Consider the following 20,890-nt stretch of genomic DNA (forward strand, 5'->3'; position numbering starts at 1 on the left):
GTAAGTATCCTATAGGTGCCACTGAGATCACTGATAACTCGTTGCTTGATATTAATATGGAAATCCTTTTCCCAGAAAATTTTGCATTTTTACTTTTTGGGATGTGTCACTGGATGAGTCTTGAACTCTTTATGGAAGAACTGAGATCAGTGAAATGTTTGTTGCTAATCCAGAAGAATATGATCTTCTTTTATTGGATCAAAATTTATTTGATCAAATGCAAGCTAGCTCCTTGAAGTCAGTATATTGAGTTGTTTCATTCAAGTGTTTGATAGGAATCCAACAAGTACTGTTCTTTGGATCGCCAAAAGTTGGACTATTCTAGTATCAACTCCTTCTTCTCTTTGGTGACAACAGCCAAAACAGTTGGCTTCTAACAAGTCTTTCCTTTCTAAGAAGGAAAAAAGAAAAAAAAAAAGGAATGAAGACGTTTAAATGGCAACTTGTGAGAAGAAATTTTTTCCCCAGAAAACAGTTGGTTTTATTTTTCTGGGAAATTCATCCTCATCCACTGTAGTTTTTTATGCTAAGCAGGAAGTGATCACTTGGTTAAACCCGTGATTTAAATAGCCTTTCCCCAAAATGTATGCAAATCATTGGACACATACTGTGTTCATAGTTCTTGAGTTTGTGAGGAGATTACCATCACTCCACATTGGTCTGGAATGTTTTAGGGTTAATCCTTATGCCCACTCTTTTGGAAGTGATGCAGTGGGGGTATAACTATTTAGTCCTTTAGTACATTCATTTGGCACTTTTCAGATGAAGGTAAGTATTTTCTCATTTTGGTACCTGGAGAGGTGGCGAGCAGCTAAATGAATGGCCCAGAGTTCAGAAGAACCACCTTCAGGGTTGAGAACATAGACTTCAGTTATCTAGTAATAGTACAATAACTTAGCCTTTTACGGGAAAGAACCACATATTTGTGATAACGTCTGTAATTTTTTTTTTTAATCCAAAATATGTTTATTGGGATGGTTTTCCATTCATCTTGATTCTGGGGGCTTTTAGTGCTGCTTCCGTCTGAAGGAGCATTCTTCCGTAAGCCTTGCTTTTCCTCCTGTAGGCTGACAGAGGACAGTAGAGTAGCCAACACACAAAACTACTGTTTGTGCATGGCTAAAGATGGTGGTGATTTTATAGCATCCTGGGCATTTCACGTCCATGAAATAGGAATTGAGGCTCTGCACCAGGTGCTTCGTCTTGTGTTTCCTCTTTTCTGGAGAGGGATGAAGGAGATCCTTTGTGAGAGGCATGATCTTGTGGGGAGGCCATCACTGTTGGAAAGGACGTCTGTAATTTTTTTGTTTGCTGTTTTTCCTATAGAGGAAATCAAAATTTTCTGAGTAGTGAAGCGAGTTGCCAAATGAGAACCTGGTTTTGTTTTGTTTAGGAAGATTCTTACTGAACTAGAGTGTTTAAGTAGGTATTGCAGAGTCACCTAGGTGAATTCTCAAGCTGTGGATAATGAATCTGAAATCCAGCTAGATAAGGTCTCTGATCAAAGGTTATACCCATCTAGCTCATAGTATAGCCAAGGGCAGTATCCTTTAGTATCCTTTTGTGTATTTGAACTGCCACGTTAAGAACAAGTAGTGGAAGGCCACTTAGATGTTCACAGATGCTTGTGTTTGTTAAATTCAGTTGTGAATTTTGGAATGAGGGGCCAAAACACTGATATTCTTGGAAGACCATAAGGAGAGTTCAGAAACTAGGTTCTTGTTCCAGCTTCCCCAAAGAGTTTATTTGATAATAAAATGATAGTAACAACAGTTAATTGCTTCATGCCAGTCACTTTTAAACATGGTCTAAAGTAATCTTTATAGCAGCCCTACTGGAATAAGGGTTATTCCTATTTTGCATTTGAGGAGACTGAGGCTCAAAGAGATTAAGTTACATGCGAAAGGTTACACAGCTGCTAAGTGGCAGATCTAAGGCACCAAGATTGAAGGCAGTAAGATTTATCTGGCCACATGGTTAGTGCTTTTAACCATTAGGCAAGACCTCCTACTGTAGTCAGTTTTACTTTGTTTCCTTGTCTATACAGCAGAGGGTTTACTTACCACTTTAAAAGTCTTCAATTTTAGTTTATCTCAAACCTTTTATTTGAGGATTCTGGGATATTTCTCTGTATTTCTTTTGCTATTTTATAGTTTGTTAATAGAACAGAGCAAACGCAAAGAATTGAACCTCAGTTGAGTCACTTGTTTGAAATTGGAGAATTTTCTGGGAATTTGACTTATCGTGTTGAATTGGAACCACTTGCTTGCATAAGCATTTTGAGGGTTGGATGTATCATTTTGGAAGCTCTGGAATTTATTACCTGGATCACACCTTAGAAGTTGTTTACTTCTGAATGTGTCCAGTCCTGCCAGAAGAAAATATGAACCCCCGAACACCTAGATAAGTTTTTGGTTTGTAGCCAATTTCAGGACCTTTCTTTATTGTGACTTGACTGGAAGTTCATTTCTAGAGGAAACAGATTTTTAATTTTCATAAAATGTGACTTGTTAATCGTAATGACGGTAGATATATCTCCTCTGGGTTAAATGATGCAGTGTTACCTTTGGAGAAGGGAGGACTTGCCTTCTGCTTTATTCTAATTTAAAAAAAAAACAAGACCATTTTAGGGTGTCTGACATCTACAATATTGCCATATTGAATTGTGAAAAAAGTGACCCTTTATCTCCCATTTAGCAGAGTCCAGGATAGAAATCAGTGTGGTGCAGTAAAAAGAGCATGGGCTTGGGAGCCAGCCAAACTTATGTTTGACTGCTTCCTGGCTGTGCCCTTGGGTAGGTCAACTTATCTGAGCCTCAGTTTCTTCATGTACAAAAGGGGGCTAATCTGACAATGTTTATGAGAATTATGTAAAATAATGTTTATAAGGTAATTAGTTCCCATATGGTTCACAGTAAATATTGAATAAATGGTGACAGTTATTTGTTTTATTTATAATATTACCTCATATAAACCAAAAGTTGGTCAGTGTGGTAGCTACTTGCTGTTTGGTGGTAGTCATTAGGCAGATTAATTTTTAGTAAATTCTGGAGCATCTGTTGGAGATGATAAACCCCTGCCTTAAATTTAAAAATTTTTTTTGTGTTAGGTCTACAGTAACTGTTGATGGTTATTCTCTTGATTATATCAGCATTAAGGTTTGAAGCAGGCCTGGGAAATTCTAACATGAAGGTCTTAGGCTAATTTGCTTTAATATTGCATGTTGCTCATATGAAATGATTGAAGTTAGAATTAACTTCAGTCAATGAACTACTAAATGTAGTTTTATGCTGTTACTGCTCTTTGGTGATGGATTTTGTGACTGCTACTAAAATGTTCATGAGTAGTCAAGGGCCAGATACCAGATGTAGCGATGGTAGTGATGTTCCTTTGGCATAAGGGGCGTATCTTAAATCACTCTGTATGCAGTATTGCTAAGTGCTCTGATAGAGCAGGGTGCTTAAGTATAAGATGCCTGTTTTCTATGTCTCTTCGTGTCTGCACATTTAATAACTTATTATCTTGGCCATATATTTTTGGGTTGTTTTCTTGGTATGTGAAGTGAATGTAAAGGAACCTTTCATCTCTAGAGACCATATATCTTATAATTTATAATCCTGTTGAAATGTGGGTTCACACTCTGACTATGTTAAAGCCATTAGAATGTAAAATGGTTGCTCTAGAATTTTTATCTTTATTTTCTAGCAGTTAAGGCAATTAACTCTTAACAGCATATCCAAGAATTCAGCAGAAGCTATCACTGTGTGATGGGGTTATGGATAATCTATGGCTTTAAATTCAGGCTGAATATAAATAGACCATTTTCCTTACATAATGAGTAGATTTACACTTGAATTTGTCACTGGAAATGCTGAGCTGCAAAGTTATTTTGATCGTAGCACAAATGGTATAAAAGCCACAATCAGTTGAAAGTGAAAGAGGTTGTTAAAAATCTTTGTCTTTTTCCAGATGGTTGATCTTTCTTGGATCACATGCAAAGAATCTTTTAGGTCTGTGAAGAAAATAATTTCCTTTGATACTTATACAGATATCTCTATCTCAACTGCCAGCTAGCAATGAGTACACCTCTTTGAATGTTATTTGAAAAAAAGGGGAGAGCTTACACAGTTGGTACGTTTTTGGTTCTTATGAATTTAAGAGATACTTAGAACTTTGGCTTTAGCATTTGTTAGTAGGATCAGTTATTCACTTGGAGGTTTGGAGAAGAATCCGAGTGTTGTCTCTGACCTTACCAACAGTTGTCACAAAAGGCTCCTTTTATGATGTGTCAGCACACATCACAAAAGCACCCCTTAGCTACATTTTAAAGTATCTGTTAACTTATCTGAAATATGTATTGTGGAACAGCATTGATACTGTGCGGAACAACGAAGACATTTGGAATGTTTTCTTTAGATTCTAAATGTACAAGGCACTTTTCTAAGCATTGTATAGAAAGCAGTAAAAACTTAGCCAGAAGTGCTCTTTGTGCTTGCCCTTTTGAGATATTATTGAATTCTAAATGTCTTTAATTTTCATGTGAAACAATCAGAAATATGTATTGGTGAGAAGCAATTGCTGTTTCTGTTTTTGATTTCTTTGCCCTGATGGCAAAGGTATCAGAATTAGTTTTCCAGATTATTGATATTCACCATTGTCACTACCAAAGGCCAGATAATCCCAAAGATTTCTACATACAAATTGTAGTCTCATTCTTACTAAGATTGTACTCTTGTTTTTTTTCCAGGAGCTATATTTCTGATATTCCTTGACTTCAAGTACAAATTCTTTTTGAAATGAGAAATATTGCAGTAGAATTTGTTACTTTACATTTTAGCCTTCAAAATTAAAAAGAAAATTTAGGGGGCTTCCCTGGTGGCGCAGTGGTTGAGTCCACCTGCCAATGCAGGGGACACGGGTTCGTGCCCTGGTCCGGGAAGATCCCACATGCGGCAGAGAGGCTGGGCCCGTGAGCCATGGCCGCTGAGCCTGTGCGTCTGGAGCCTGTGCTCCGCAGCGGGAGAGGCCACAACAGTGAGAGGCCCGCGTACCGCAAAAAAAAAAAAAAAAAATTAAAAAGAAAATTTAGAGTATAGAAAACTAATTCACTTTATAAGTTTCTTAGTCATTGCTTAGTCAGACAGGAAAATGATTGGTTGAAAACTTGAAAACAAAGATTTACTTTTAACTTATATTACCATCATCAAATCACTTTAATTTTCCAGCTTATTTTCCCTATTTAATTAGTTGAAGTAATCAGAATATTTTTTTGTTTCTTCAATTGATAATTTGAAGAATTTAAGGTGATGATTTTAGAGACAAATTTTTTTTAATGAGTTTGCCTTTTATTTATTTAAATTAATTAATTTATTTTTGGCTGCGTTGGGTCTTCATTGCTGCCTACAGGCTTTCTCTAGTTGTGGCGAGCTGTGGTTACTCCTGGTTGTGGTGCGTGGGTTTCTCATTGCAGTGGCTTCTCTTGTTGTGGAGCAAGGATTCTAGGCACGTGGGTTTCAGTAGTTGTGGCTTGTGGGCTCTAGAGTGCAGGCTCAGTAGTTGTGGCGCATGGGCTTATTTGCTCCGTGACATGTGGCATCTTCCTGGACCAGGGCTTGAACCCGTGTCCCCTGCATTGGCAGGTGGATTCTGTTTTTTTTTAATATTTTAAAAATTATTTTAAAATTTATTTTTTAGCATCTTTATTGGAGTATAATTGCTTTACAGTGGTGTGTTAGTTTCTGCTGTATAACAGAGTGAATCAGCTATACATATACATATATCCCCATATCTCTTCCCTCTTGCGTCTCCCTCCCTCCCACCCTCCCTATCCCACCCCTCTAGGTGGTCACAAAGCACTGAGCTGATCTCCCTGTGCTATGCAGCTGCTTCCCACCAGCTATTGGTTTTACATTTGGTAGTGCATATATGTCTATGCCACTCCCTCAGTTTGTCCCAGCTTACCCTTCCCCCTCCCCGTGTTCTCAAGTCCATTCTCTAGTAGGTCTGTGTCTTTATTCCTGTCCTGCCCCTAGGTTCTTCATGACCTTTTTTTTTTTTTTTTTAGATTCCATATATATGTGTTAGCATACGGTATTTGTTTTTCTCTTTCTAACTGACTTCACTCTGTATGACAGACTTCAGGTGCATCCACCTCACTACAAATAACTCAGTTTCATTTCTTTTTATGGCTGAGTAATATTCCACCATATATATGTGCCACATCTTCTTTATCCATTCATCTGTCGATGGACACTTAGGTTGTTTCCATGTCCTGGCTGTTCTAAATAGAGCTGCAGTGAACATTGTGGTACATGACTCCTTTTGAATTATGGTTTTCTCAGGGTATATGCCCAGTAGTGGGATTGCTGGGTTGTATGGTAGTGCTATTTTTAGTTTTTAAGGAACCTCCATACTGTTCTCCATAGTGGCTGTATCAATTTACATTCCCACCAACAGTGCAAGAGGGTTCCCTTTTCTCCACACCCTCTCCAGCATTTATTGTTTGTAGATTTTTGGTTGATGGCCATTCTCACTGGTGTGAGGTGATACCTCATTGTAATTTTGATTTGCATTTCTCTAATGATTAATGATGTTGAGCATCCTTTCATGTGTTTGTTGGCAATCTGTGTATCTTCTTTGGAGAAATGTCTATGTAGGTCTTCTGCCCAGTTTTGGATTGGGTTGTTTGTTTTTTTGATACTGAGCTGCATGAGCTGCTTGTAAATTTTGGAGATTAATCCTTTGTCAGTTGCTCCATTTGCAAATATTTTCTCCCATTCTGAGGGTTGTCTTTTTGTCTTGTTTATGGTTTCCTTTGCTGTGCAAAAGCTTTTGAGTTTCATTAGGTCCCATTTGTTTATTTTTGTTTTTATTTCCATTTCTGTAGGAAGTGGGTCAAAAAGGATCTTGCTGTGATTTATGTCATAGAGTGTTCTGACAGGTGGATTCTTAACCACTGTGCCACCAGAGAAGTCCTTGGAGACACATTTTTAAAATAAATAAAGATATGGATGTTTCTTGCAGGTGTTTTTCCTTGCAAAATTGTGGGGGGGTTTTTTCATGTAAAATAATTAAGAATTGGATTTTAGTCAGAAGAATTTGAGCTCTGTTAGGGGACTTGGAGATAAAATTTCTACATTTTGTTAATACATCATGGTACTGCCTTTGGATCAGCAGCAGATATATTCACTGATCTCATGGGAAAAAGTTCTTCCTAAAATTCCAAGAACTGGTAGTTTTAATTAAAAATTTGCATTTGTAAAAATTTGAAGATTTATTTGAGGAAAAACCAGTGTTCCTGGACACTTGAAATTTGGGTATTTTTTTTATAAACAAGCGTTTTACAATTTGTTTTGAACAATATAGTAAGTGCTCATAGATCCTAGACACTGCTTATTTAGTATTGATATATTTCATTCTCAATTTTTAGAAATTTTCACTTTATCTATTGGCTGAAACTTTACATACAAAAAAATCAACTGGAATAACATGGTTATTTTTGAAAAATTGATGATGGTAATATGTGGGTTAATGCTTTTATATTTTCTTTAATCAAAAGTCAGAGTTTCAGGACTCCCCTGGAGGTCCAGTTGTTAAGTCTCCATACTTCCACTGCAGGGGGCACAGGTTCCATCCCTGGTCAAGGAACTAGGGTCCCACATGCCACAAGGTGTGGCCAAAGAAGAAATATGTCAGAGTTTCTAGGTGGTTCTAGGTAGACACATCTACTTTTATATCTAACGAGGACTATTATGGGAAACAGCACAAATTAAAGAAGGTATAAATGGAGGAAGAAATGTAAGGAGACATCTTACACATAAACATCATCTTTATTGAGTTCTGAATAACATGGTAATTGTGAACTTATCCCACTCACATTTTGAGCAGCCTCCTAGAGGAGGAGATGACCATTGGCTACCCTCCTTGAAAGGGCTAACTTGAACAAGGGCCCTAGGAGACCACACCAAGCCCTTATCCTCTTAGGATAAGGAGAAATTGTTTAAGAGTGTCTTGGATTCCTTTCTTTAATGTGGAGAAAGTTTTGTTTTTGGCCAAAATCAGGGAATGTCAAGAAATGGATTATTTTCTTTCTCCCCACTTTCAAATGGAGTATTTTTGCTTATAAATTGCACAAAACTGAATGGGTTTTCACCAGTAAATCACACAAAGGTATTGGTAAAGCTGAATGCTAGCAATTTGTCCTTTGAGAATTCTTAAGAGATATGCAGAAACTGACAGCTGGTTAAGGCAATGAAAAATGAAATATAGGCATTTTTCAGGGTAGAATACGAATAGTGAAAAACACTGTTTTAGAAGTAGTACACATAGGAATCTTTGAATGTTTTAGAGTGGGTTCCTCTACTCAAAATAGTAAGAATAAACATTTTTGAGTAGATAGCAGGACTTGACAGGTTAACACTTGAGGACTACTAGTGAGCTCTGGAAAGACTTGAATTGTGGGGAAATTTAAACTTCAGTAATGTAAATTGATGATGCAAATGACAATTTTAGGTTTTTTTCCCCAAAAAACTTTATTTTATAACCTTGACTTTTTATTAGGAATCATATTTTAATTCCATAATTCTTTTCCTGACTCTCAATATTTATCATTTCAGAACCACTCATGAATTCTTGTTTGGTGCTCTTGCTGAACTAGTTGATAATGCAAGGTATGTAGTCTTCAAGCATACAGTCTCTGCGTGAAAACTTTTTGGGTCGTGTGACCTTTGCTCTCTGAAGACTTGGGAGAAGGGCAATTCTGTTGCAAATGCGACTCATTCCTAAGAAGCCTCTTACCCAAAAATATTTTTAATAGCACATTAGTTGATACCTTAATTCATTCATTGCTGTGCTCCAGCCTAAAAATAGTGAATTTATGACCCCCAAAGCTACCTTCCCTTGTGTATTAGAGCAAGATAATTGTAGTGAAAAACAGGGAATTAAGATAAAAATTTAGCTAGCTAATTACTAGGATAGACAAGCTCTGTTTTAATTTGTGCTACCAGGACAGTACACTATCTAATGTCTTTAAAATTATGTCAGAGTTCTGTGTCTTCCCAAAATGTATAATCAGCCCTCTGTATCTGCAAGTTCTGCATCTGTGATTCAATGAACCATGATCGAAAGTATTTGAAAGTTCCGGAAAGTTCCAAAAAAGCAAAACTTGAATTTGTTGCATGCTGGCAACTATTTACATAGCATTTACATTGTATTAGTTATCATAAGTAGCTAGAGATGATTTTAAGTAGACGTGAGGATGTGCATAGGTTATATGCAAGTACTATACTATTTTATATAAGGGAGTTGAGCATCTGCAGATTTTGGTATTCCTGGGTGGTCCTGGAACCAATCCCCTGCAGATACGGAGGAGTGACTGTATTTTATTGTCAGATGACTCAGGTTGATCAAAGCATCTTCCATTGTTAGCAATTGTGCTTAGAAGAAATCATTCTTTAGCACTGTGTTATACTGAATTCTTAGTGATAGAAGCCTATAAATGTTACTGAGCAAGACTGAAAAGTTTGGGTTGGTTCAGAGATAAATAGCAAAGTCCAAATCAGAAGTCTTTTTATAATTATATCACTAAAATATTATCTCAGTCTTGTTTCTGAATGCAAACATAAAATTCAGACACGGCGTTTATTGACCAAGTGTTGATGACTAATGAAGGAAGAAGAGGATAAGAGTTGACAGGAGTACTTTCTAAACAGATCTCCAGTTAATGACATAATGATAATTATGTCTACCTATGTCCATGCTATAAACCTATACTATTATTACTTTTATTGTTATTATTCACTGGACTGCTTATGGAAGTGTGCTGGTTAACAAGTTGTTTAACTAGAAAGCTCCCATTTTCAGTGTTTTCAATTATTTCAATCCTGGTTGACTTATAATTTTTATATTCAATTTAAAAATGTTGTAGCTTAATGGAACTGTGTTTGAATTTCCCACTTGTTAGTTTAGTGAGACTGTAATGTGTTTTGTCAGACTGCTTTTTTGTATATCATACGGTGAACTGGAGATTGTCTGGGAGTGTGTGTTCCTGCTCATGCACACATTTTGCCAATCTTTTTTATTTTTGAAAATGTTTTTATGTCTTTGAGAATAGGCACATGTAGAGTTGTATGGATTTGAGTGGATTTTTCACATTTAAAACCAATGAAACTCTGTGCCTCATTTTCCTTGTCTACAGTTGGCAGAACTGGACTAGATTACTTTCAAGCCTTTATGGAAGACTTCATTGATAACTGAACTTTTATTTCAGCTGATGGCTGGAGTCTAATGGACTGTCCCAACTTCCTTTCAAGTTTAGGGAGGATCAGATTATGGGCTTATGAATCAGTCTGCTGACTATAGTGTGTATACCATGAGACCTGATTTTTCTTAGGCTTTGTGGCAAGTTGTTGTTTTCTTTTTTCTCAAATCTTGGTGAGAAGAAAAAATGGACAAGTTATTGGAACATTGTTTATGATTGCAATCAAATGAGTGATTGGAGTCATTTCCTAGTGTGTAAAAGAAATGTTCTTTTTTATCCTCTAAAAAAGGATAAAACATTTTTTAGATGTTTTTAAACATCTAAAAAATGTTCTTTTTAGATGTTTCACTGTGAAATTTTTATTAAAAAAGTGTGTCTAGGTCCTGTGTATCCTGTGATTATTTTAAATAATTTGGAGCTCCAGAAGTGTTTCATAGACAAGTAAGGAAAATTGTGTTACCAAATGTAAAAGTATATCTTTAATGTATATAGAATTTCTTTATGACTTCCTGAAGATAGATTCAAAATAGTACGTATCCCCCTCAAAATATTGTGCATCTTGATGGTTGATATTTTCATATTCTCATTTGAATCTTGATTTTTTTTTCTTTTAACTTTGCAGAGATGCTGATGCCACCAGAATCGATATTTATGCAGGTAAGACAGACATCAGTCCTTTCTTCTAATGCCCAGTTCCCGAAAGCGTTTATTGCTGTGCCTAAGAAGAAATGAGTGGGAAAAAAGTGGTTTTTGGAGCGTGGGTAGACAGCCTGATTACTACAGGTCTTAGGGAGAAACAGGGCAGCCCTCGTCAGGCATGTAATAGAAATCAAGAATATTGGTGTAAAGGAACTAACACAGGGTGCCCAGATCTATAGATCTATTTAAATAAATCCGCTAGGAGATTTATGGGGGTGATGGGGAGTGAAATGACCAAGTACCACTGATTGTCCTGATTGGAGTTAGCAGGTGACCAGGTTTGTGGTTCCTGCAGCCAAAGAGAGATCTTGTTGAAGGCCATCTTCTCCCTCTGCAGCCTTGGTGAGGACAAGTCCCAACTTGGAGAGTTGCTGGTGTCAGTTGTATAAAACAGTTGTGTAACCAGGTTGACACTGAGGTCTGCAGAGATGTTCTCAGGCAGAGAAGTTATGTAGGAAGAAGGGCTGCTTTGCTTCGAATTTAAAGATATTGACAGCGTCTACTATTTTGCCTAATTGGCTCTGCTCTTTGGCAGTAAGATCCTTTTTTTTTTTTTTTTATGGAGTGGGTACAACAGTGGAAGAAATCTTAGTCATTATTATTTATTTATTATTTGATAAATAGCTTGCTTTTTGCCTGTTCAGTGTTTGCACCAGCACATTTTTTGGTCGTTTGAATGCTAAAAATTTGGAAGTGGAACAGAGGAAGATGGCTTTTAAATCCAATTTGGGTAGCATTGTCTAGCTTTTGAGAAAACTTGAGTGTTTTTATGGGAATATATGGTTATCAAATAATCCCTCTTTTTCTTCACAGACCTGTTTGATAAATGGGGATAATCACACAATAGGAAGTAATTCTTAGAATTTCCAATGCCATAAAATTATAAAGAATCTCCCCAGATATGAATTTCTTATTCCTTTCTTTGGAGCAAAGAAAATATTCAGAACAGCTAAAAGTCAGCTATACTGCTTAAATTCTAAAGCCTTCTGTTCAGAAGGCTCTGCCAAAGTGGTGAAAATAAGACTACTTTTATTTTTAGAAGAAAATAACAAGAAAAGGGGGCATAGCAGCAGAATGTTAGAAGATGGTTACTAAACCCTCAGGCCAGATGGAGGCATCATTCCCAAGCCACAGTATGTCTTACATCTCAGTGTGCTTTAGTGAGGAGTAGTAACCGCTACCTCTGAAAGAAATGGTGGCTGTTTTAATCATTGCACAGATGGCAAAGCACAGAATGGGTCTCCACTCCAAGTGATGTTGAAGGGACAAATCATCATAGCCAAATCTATTTGGAAGAAGCTTTTTTTTTATTTTGGCTGCGCCACGCAGCCTATGGAAGTTTAGTCCCCAGATCAGGGATCGAATCCGAGGCCCCAGCAGTGAGAGCGCCTAACCACTGGACCACCAGGGAATTACTGGAAGAAGCTTTTTAAAAGAGATCATCCCTGCTCCTTCTTACTACCTTTGGTGGGTGAATTTCAGCAAGGAAATTTAGTGCTTTACCCTTAGAATGCAGCAGAACAAACAGTTGGATTTCACTTTAAATGAAAAGGGCCCAGTGTGCATTCATTCTGTGCTCAGTGTTACTGCCGTTGTGTTTTGGGAGGAGTCGAGAGAGCATGAGATGGGGCCTTTGCTAAATTCTCATTAGACAGCTTAGTCACTAATTGGAGAGACAGCACTCTACAGATGATTAGAGAACAATAACTTGATCTTGAGGGAACTGTCAAGGTAGTTAAGGATTAAATGGTGTGATAGAAGCGCTAAGCACTATAGCATTTTGGAGAAAGACTTGATTTACTCTCAAGTACCTTGAGATTGGGAATCTTGACTGAGGTGCCCCTAACTTCACACTTTTCTACTTCAGTGCCGTATTAACACATTCAACAGGAGGAATAAAAGCAACCTCATTTTACAAGTAGAATAATAGAATTAGTAATATAAAGTTTTTGTTCTTACTATATTGGGGAAAGTATCTTCCTGTCTCCCATTCTGAAACTAGATTGATAACTGAACTCGGAAATCTCCCCCAACATCAGATGTAGTTTGAATTCGCCACACATTCACATTGTAATTTAAAGAAGGGCGAGAAAGGAATCAGACTCCCGTACCCAAAGCATTCCTGTTAGGTGGGGCCAGACCATAACGTGCCTGTCAGAAGTAGAGTGTATTTTTATTGATCTTCTGGACTTCCTTGGATAGGGACTGCCATGCCTCAAAGAAAGATCCCTTTTGTGATGCCAGGTCAATGGTTAGTAAATGGAAAATTAGAGCAAATGTAGCTGAAACAAATACTGCTCAAACACATTGCAAAGTACGAGGAACTTGAGTGTTGTTCTGTTACAGCCTCCGCTGAGGACAACATCATTTTATCGCCTCTGACTTTTGACTTATAGCTCCATTTCACATCTCCTTTCCAGCTTCTTTCTTTTTCCTGTTCTCCCCAATGGGAGTTGGATGGAGGAACGTTGGGCTAACTTGGAGAGGCCATACTTGGTCATGTTGGGGGAAACTTAGATGTGCAGCCTTCCACACTGGGTCTTTGATTGTACATAGCTGCTACCAGGGCCTGAAGCACAACTGCAAAGAAGGTAGTTTGGTTTTGCCCTCCTTGTCTTGCTTCTGAGATGTATGTTGGGACGGGGAGCAGACAACCTCCAGCTGCCTAGACTCCCTTCTGTCCAGAACTCCCCCATCTTCATAAAAATCCTTTGCTTAGAGGCTTTAGATAGCACTCAATTGACTGACTAAAGTGAATAGAATGTGCTAGGAATGCATCTCTAACTGCTGGAATGTCTGGGGAGATAGGTTCAAGCAGAGAGGCCTTCTAGTTCTTGCTAGCTCTAGCTCTCTGCTTCTCAAAGAGTGGACCAGTGGTGGACAGTATTGGCATCACCTGGGAGCTTGTTAGAAATGCAAATTCTCAGGTACCACCTCTGACCCACACTACTAGACTTTGCAGGGTGGAGCCCCGAATCTGTATTTTAACAGGCTCTTCAGGTGATCCTTATGCACACTGCCTTTGCTCTAGCTGACACTCTTCTCAGTCTCCTTCTGCTTAAACCCTCCTGCTTACTGATGTGCTACAGGGAGTAGCTATCCTATGAATTGTAAGCTCCCTGAAGGCAGTGATCACATCCGCATTATTCTCGGCTATTATCTTCATCACAGAGCCAGGCACATTGAATAACTGAGTGATAGGGATAAGCATTTTAGCCAAGTGAAGATGCCATACTGCCTCCTTACAAAGTTGAAGGAGTTACTGCTGTGTCACCTAGTCTCTTTTGGCCCTGAGGCAGTGCCACACGTGACTGTGGACCTGAGCACTGCTAGCTGCTTACTTACTGTTGGTCACTGTGTGGCCAGGAGGACCCTCCATAGGTGGGTCTCTTACTCTCATAAACATATGAAAAAGCTTTAAAATGAAGTCCTTGGGCAAGAAAGGGATCTCAGACCCACTGTTAAGTGATGATTGTGTGTTAAAACAGCCTGTGTGGACTTCCCTGGTGGCGCAGTGGTTAAGAATCTGCCTGCAAATGCAGGGCACACGGGTTCAAGCTCTGGTCCGGGAAGATCCCACATGCTGTGTGTGGAGCAACTAAGCCCGTGCGCCACAACTACTGAGCCTGTGCTCTAGAGCCCGCGAGCCACAACTACCGAGCCTGTGTGCCACAACTACTGAAGCCCGTGCGCCTTGAGCTCATGCTCCACAATAAGAGAAGCCACTGCAATGAGAAGCCTGCGCACGGCAGCGAAGAGTAACCCCCGCTTGCTGCAACTAGAGAAAGCCCGCGCGCAGCAACGAAGACCCAACGCAGCCAGACATGAATAAATTTTTTTTAAAAAGCATCAAAATTAAAAAAAAAGAAAACGGCCCGTGAGTCCTGTTCTACCAAACATAAGGACCTAGAAGTAATTCCTAGGTAGTGTTCAGGAAATGCCAGTAATCAATCCTTGGAGGTTTTTCAGATACACTTGGCTTGAACCAATTTCTAGATCCCAAAGCAGAGTCTTCGTGTACATTTTATGGCTAAAGCATACAGCAAATGGCTCTTGGCTAGATTTAGAACACTTTCTTTACCACGCTCTGTTCCTGACCCAGTTTGAGTCTCCATATGACACTTTGCTTCCTCCAGAAGGAAACTTTGAGGAATTTTTGCACCTTTTTTGCCCTTGCTTCTGCTTACTAGATCTCATTTGGGTTCTCCAGACTGATAAAAGGCACTGCCACAGGAAAAATTTTCTTATCTACCAGTAGTACTTCCAAGAAGGTCCTTATTCTCGAACTTTCAGGAAGCACCTGTGATTAATGTTTCAGCAAAGTTCAGCTTCCTGAACATCGAATGATACTTGAAAATCTCTGTGGCTTATAGTACTTCTGAAATAGCACTTTAAATTACATTAACTAGTCCATTTAACAGAGGTGGTTATGACTTACTTGAGTATTTAACTTGAGGGGAGGACAAAGAGCATTTTAAACTGAGGTTCCACTGCTTAGATAGTTGGGTGAAGTTGGTGAACTGCAGCTTGGGGGAGACAAAAATGTCCTCAATTAGGGAATAGACTCCAAGGCAGCCTTGGGCTTATCCCTGTAGTACCTTAAACTGACCTTCTTCCTTTTTAGTACAAATGCTCTCCTGATTCCAAGGCCTGTGCCGTTCCTCCTTTGCCTGCCTAGTCCTCATCACTGGGGTCAAAAGGCACCTTGGAAACTCTAGTGTGGTTCCCTTCCCTGTTTGGGAATCTCTTCTCCAGTGTTTCTGATGTGCTTGGACCCAGACTGCTCTGAGTGACCACTTGCTGCTGTAGAGACAGCTGCTGAAGGGGAAGGGGTTCTTCTAGCCACTGGAGTGGCAGCCTTAGTCTCATACATTTCCTTCCTGTTGGTCAGGACGCCCTGCCACAGCTGCTCTGTCTCTTATTGTCGAAGGACTGTTCCTCTCTCCAGTCGAGCAGGTCCAGTTGGAAACCAGGCAGCTCTCACTATACTCTGTGCCATCTCACTTCTGGGATGGGGAGCTATTTGAAGGACCCATAGCAAGGAGGGGATGTGATGATGAATACTGATGGCCCAGAAGCTATGGTTGGCCTGGGGCTAGTCACATACTGACTTAGTAATTCACCTTCTAGATAGCAGCTGCTACCACTGTGTCCATAGCACATCTGGCTCCATCACTTTATCTGAAGGCTACCCCGAACTTAACCCACAAACGAGGTGCCCTGTTGTATTTGAGCACTGTTGATAAGGTACAGCATGTAGTAGTTGGAGTACTTTAGTGTCCACAGCAGAAGGCAGAGGTGGAAAAAATCCAGGTGCAGAGAGGCAGAAGGATGGTTGAGGTGTGTATGAAATCCGTGCATGTTCAGTGGCCCTGGCTGTGGCTAGATGCTGGACTAGGTATTCTCTGTCCCTTCCTTATACATTCTCTTATGCTTTGTCGTGGACTAGAATGCAGTGGAGAGCCTTTGATGGAAATTCCTACCATCAAGGGCCCTGACATTTAACTCACACTAGCTAGGACTGTTAGAAGGAGAAGGCCTTTTTGGACTAAGCTTCACATTGATCCACCTTCCGATCACAAACAGGTTGCCGCCCTCTGGTGGGTAACTGCCCATTAATGGCAGCTCCTTCTTTTACAGAAAGGCGAGAGGACCTTCGCGGAGGATTTATGCTTTGTTTTTTGGATGATGGAGCAGGAATGGATCCAAGTAAGTGTTGGGCTGATTGCTTCTTTTGGGGAGGAAGTAACCATTTTTACAAAATGCTTATTGTGTTAACTTGTTTTTCTGCCTCACTCTTGTGACTAGAAGGGAGAGGGAGGTCTCTTGCAACATCTCAGGCTTAATTCCACTCACAGATTTGCTGGGTTTTATTCTAGCATGGGAGATAGGATCTGAATGGCAGCCTGAAGTCCGTTAGATTACCTGTCTCTTGACATTGTATTTATCAGCTTGTGTAACATCCTGGAGCTGGAACTGTGGTGGCCTCCCCCAGCCTTATTACCACGTTCTGGTAACAGAACAAAGGCCCAGTGATGGCAGTACTGACAGGCCAGTCAGAGGTTTCCTCCATTTGCCTCATGGTTGTGAATTTCCTTGGACAGAGGTTTTCAGTAGACAGACAGCCCTGCTTGGATTTAACAAGGCTCAGACCTTTGATTTTTGAGAGTCTGGGAAAGAAAAGCAAACTTTTCACTTTGTCTTGTGTCCGCCACTTCAGGTGATGCTGCTAGCGTGATCCAGTTTGGGAAGTCAGCCAAGCGAACGCCTGAGTCCACCCAGATTGGGCAGTACGGGAATGGGTTAAAATCGTAAGTGTACTAGAAGCCTGTCCCAGGACTCAAAACAAAATCGAGCAATGCCCTCCTGCTTCTGTCCAATGAAAATGTTCCTCGTCCTTGTCCGTCCATCACTGTAATTCTGGAACAGGAGGAGAGTCGGGAAGGAGTTGTGGTTTGGGGACTTAGCAGCTGATGTCCAGCCTACGTCACAGATCAAAGAGTATGAACATCCAAAATCATTGAGGTGGGAGAAGCTGTAGGTTTCTCTTGGCACTGTGCTCTGGAACAGCACCTCTCCTCCTACTGAAAATTCTTATTTTTACCTTGTGGTTGAAGATGCAAGTGGCTGTTTTGTGGGCTTGGGTTGCTTATGAGATGGTGAGGGGGTCACTCCGTGGTGCTGTGTGTCCCCTGAGCACCTGTCACACTTTGTGCCAGGCACTGGGGATCCAGGGTGAGTTAGTGAGAGACCCAAAACACCCCCCCACAACACCACCAAAGGACCTGGTTGCTACTCACATGTCCTGCCAGGCCCTGTAGCAGGGACCTACCTAATGTCTCCCCATCCCTTGAGACTTCTTTCTCAGCCCTTGGTTCCCACTTGTTTGGCATTTGGAATGTGGTGTTCTGGTTTTGAGTGAAGCCCCAAGAGAAAGATTTCTATTTCTGAAATGCTCACTTCCAGTTGTACATACCTTTGGATGGAATAAGATTTAGTGGGATTGGAGTTTCTACAAATGGAATTCTGAGTCATGTTTCTAGTCTTGCTATGGAAATGTGTTGTTTTATTTGAGGGTGGTGTTTGGTTGGGCAGCAGCATCAGTTGTCCCTCCATGCAACCAGCTTGGATGTATGGGGAAGAGAGAGAGTGCTTCCCATGATGCTTCCCATGATGTACCTGGATCTCCCACTTGTCTCTCAATAACAAGCACTTACCATGTGCTGGGCACTGTGCTAAAAACTTTACTTGGATGATTTCGTTTAATCCTCACCATAGCCCTGTGAGGTATATGTACTATGATTCTCATCTTCAGATGAGAAAATTGAGGTTTATAGGGGTGATGTGACTTGCCCAAAGGTGTGAAAATGCCCAAGTGTAGAGCTGAGATATGCACCACGTCTTTCTGACTGCAAGGCCGGAGCTGCTGTCCATCTCACTTCAGTCAAACCAAAGTTCAAATCTGACATCAGCCGCTTAATTGCTTCTGTGAGCCTCAGCCTCCTCCTTTGTAAATTGAGATTATAACACATATGAGTAGGTTAAGAATCTATCATTACTGTGAGAGCCCTAGCCTAGTTTCTCCCTTCTTACTTCATCTCTCCTTTGATTTTTCCATGGTAGATTTTGGGCCTGATTTGGTGGGCCTGGGGTAGGGCCCAGGTGATTCTGGTGTGGTGATCTAAGTTTCCAACAACTGAGTTCTCCTAGAGTCAGATGTAAGAAACCCTGACTTCCCTTCTGGATTATAGATAAAACCCCTTCCTGGTTTTATCAGCTCTGTGACTTCAGACAAGCCATTTCACCTTCTCTGAGTATCTGTTTCCTACTGTAGAAAATGGGCTTCTAAATGCTGACATTCTTCCTTACTGAGGAAGCTTCAGGAGCAAATGAAATGTGATTCTGGAAGTGCTTAGAAGACCAGGAAGGAAAGCATACCGAAGTTGAGAGTGTTGCCATCAGCATATTCTGGTAGAACGACTTTTGAGAAGGCGCCATTGAGAAGGAGCCATCTAGTGTTCAGAGTGAATTCATTTTGAAACCAGTGTAGAAGTTGAAAGAGTTTCAGGAGGAAGTGATTTGTGGTGAGAATAGGGCTGTGAAGCAGAGAAGCCAGCAGAGAAGTGGCATTTCTGGGTTGTTGCTATTTACCCTCCAAGGTCAGGATCAAAGACAGGGAAGAGGCACAAAGTGAGAGGTTTTGCAAAATTAGGGTAAGAGCAAGCTTTGGCAGAAGGTAAGCTAATTTGCCTCGTTTTGCCACCGGTAAGTTTCAGGGAGGCAGGAGGAGGACTGTGAGATTGTCTGGGGAGGGAGCATTGCCAGCACCTCGGGAACTGGAGGAGGAGAAAAACAACTTGGCAGCCACCGGGGCATCTCTGGATAGTGTCCTGGAGTTTTCCTGAACATTCGGGGAAATGGGGCATGGCGTTCATTTGCATACTTGGCACACTGGTCCAGTTTGTATTTGTATTTACATAGAAGGGAGTAATAAGGCTTCCCGCCGCTGTCACCTCCCTGGGGTATTAGGAGGACTAATGAGGTAATAGCCATAAAGCCAGAAGCTGCTCAGAAGACAGATCAGTGGGTCCTGTTCCCACTGGTGCTTCACACTTTTGCCCTGTTCAGTGTTTCCCGGAAAGGCCTGTCCTTGCCTGCTCCTCAGAAGGATTAACTCAGCCAAATAGAGGAAGGAGCAGTTGATTCCGTTCAGACTTTTGCCTTGTGGAAGTCAGCCTGGAGGCACATTTTTCAGAAACCAGTTGCTTCCTAAAGCAGGGACCTGTGGCTTAATGAGTTGAGGTGACAAAACAATTCAAGACACAAGATGGTTGTGGTTACAGGACATGAGCCAATTGTAGGCCTCCTTGGAACTGTGTTCAGCAGTGATATTTTGGTTAGCCCTGTGTTTGGCTGAGCCCTGGGGCCATCCTGGTTTTTTGAGGACTTGTGAGCATAGGCAGTGGGCTCTTCCCTTGATGGTGCTGCCATTTGATGAGTGGATGGGAGGGGAGTTTGTGTCAGTGAAGGAAGGACAGGGTGAGACCTGGATGTGCTCAGTGTGGAAGATGATGTGTGTGTTGGAGGTGTTACTGGAGTGAAACCTGGTGGCTCACAGTTAGGCCACAGCAGCCCTGTGTGGCTGGGAAGAAACCAGAGCACAGGCAGCGATAAGCTGGGGTGAGACTCCCCTGGGGCTGATGCTTGGTGGTGAGAGAACCCTGCATGCTGGGAAAATGTGGTTGAGAAGGTGATGAGGAGAAACTGAGGCCCACGGAAGAGCAGGAGGAGGAGTGTCGGGAGGTGGGGGGCGGGGAGGAGAGGGAGCGAGCGCTGTGGAGCTCAGCTCAGGGTTCTGGGTCCCAGGGAGGCCTTTAGGGGAGCCCTCCAAAGGCAGTCTCATCGTGTCCAGAGGGGGGATTTGCTCCTTCTTCAGATGAGCTTTTGAATCCCTAGGAGAATAACCCATTTCTGCTTCCCTTTCAGGGGCTCAATGCGCATTGGGAAGGATTTTATCCTCTTCACCAAGAAGGAAGAGACCATGACCTGTCTCTTCCTGTCGCGTACCTTTCACGAGGAGGAAGGCATTGATGAAGTAGGTCCCATCCTCGTTCTTCCAGTCACCATTCTACTTCCTAGTTCTGCCCAGGCTGTTTTCATAGGTCATTTGCATGCTGGGCTTATTGGCGTTGCAGGATTGCAGCCACATCCCCTGTTAGGGGATTAGCTGGTTGGTTGGATGAACTGGTTGAGGGGTTAAGGCAGGTGTCTTTTTTTTTTTTTTTTTCTGTACGCGGGCCTCTCACTGACGTGGCCTCTCCCACCGTAGAGCACAGGCTCCGGACGCGCAGGCCCAGCGGCCATGGCCCATGGGTCCAGGCGCTCCGCGGCACGCGGGATCCTCCCAGACCGGGGCACGAACCCACGTCCCCT

The 20,890-nt window shown here is 41.2% G+C and overlaps 2 protein-coding genes across 4 annotated transcripts in view; one reads left to right on the plus strand and one right to left on the minus strand.

Moving 5' to 3' along the window:
* The window catches only part of MORC2 (MORC family CW-type zinc finger 2), a 40,180-nt gene that overhangs the window by 1,230 nt on the left and 18,060 nt on the right, over positions 1 to 20,890 (plus strand). For all 3 annotated transcript variants that reach the window (XM_082853767.1, XM_082853768.1, XM_082853769.1), the window contains exons 2-6: positions 8,616 to 8,669; positions 10,881 to 10,915; positions 16,598 to 16,666; positions 17,178 to 17,268; positions 20,444 to 20,552. In XM_082853767.1, coding sequence (XP_082709893.1) covers positions 8,616 to 8,669; positions 10,881 to 10,915; positions 16,598 to 16,666; positions 17,178 to 17,268; positions 20,444 to 20,552 — 358 coding nt within the window. The remainder of the gene's footprint in view (positions 1 to 8,615; positions 8,670 to 10,880; positions 10,916 to 16,597; positions 16,667 to 17,177; positions 17,269 to 20,443; positions 20,553 to 20,890) is intronic.
* On the minus strand, positions 72 to 3,163 carry LOC309970875 (small ribosomal subunit protein eS27-like). The gene has a single exon (XM_082853566.1). It carries the CDS (start codon positions 1,254 to 1,256, stop codon positions 1,008 to 1,010), a length of 249 nt encoding a protein of 82 aa, XP_082709692.1. The 5' UTR covers positions 1,257 to 3,163; the 3' UTR covers positions 72 to 1,007.

Source organism: Leucopleurus acutus, assembly GCF_964270905.1.
Source record: "Leucopleurus acutus genome assembly, chromosome: 13".
Lineage (NCBI taxonomy): Eukaryota > Metazoa > Chordata > Mammalia > Artiodactyla > Delphinidae > Leucopleurus > Leucopleurus acutus.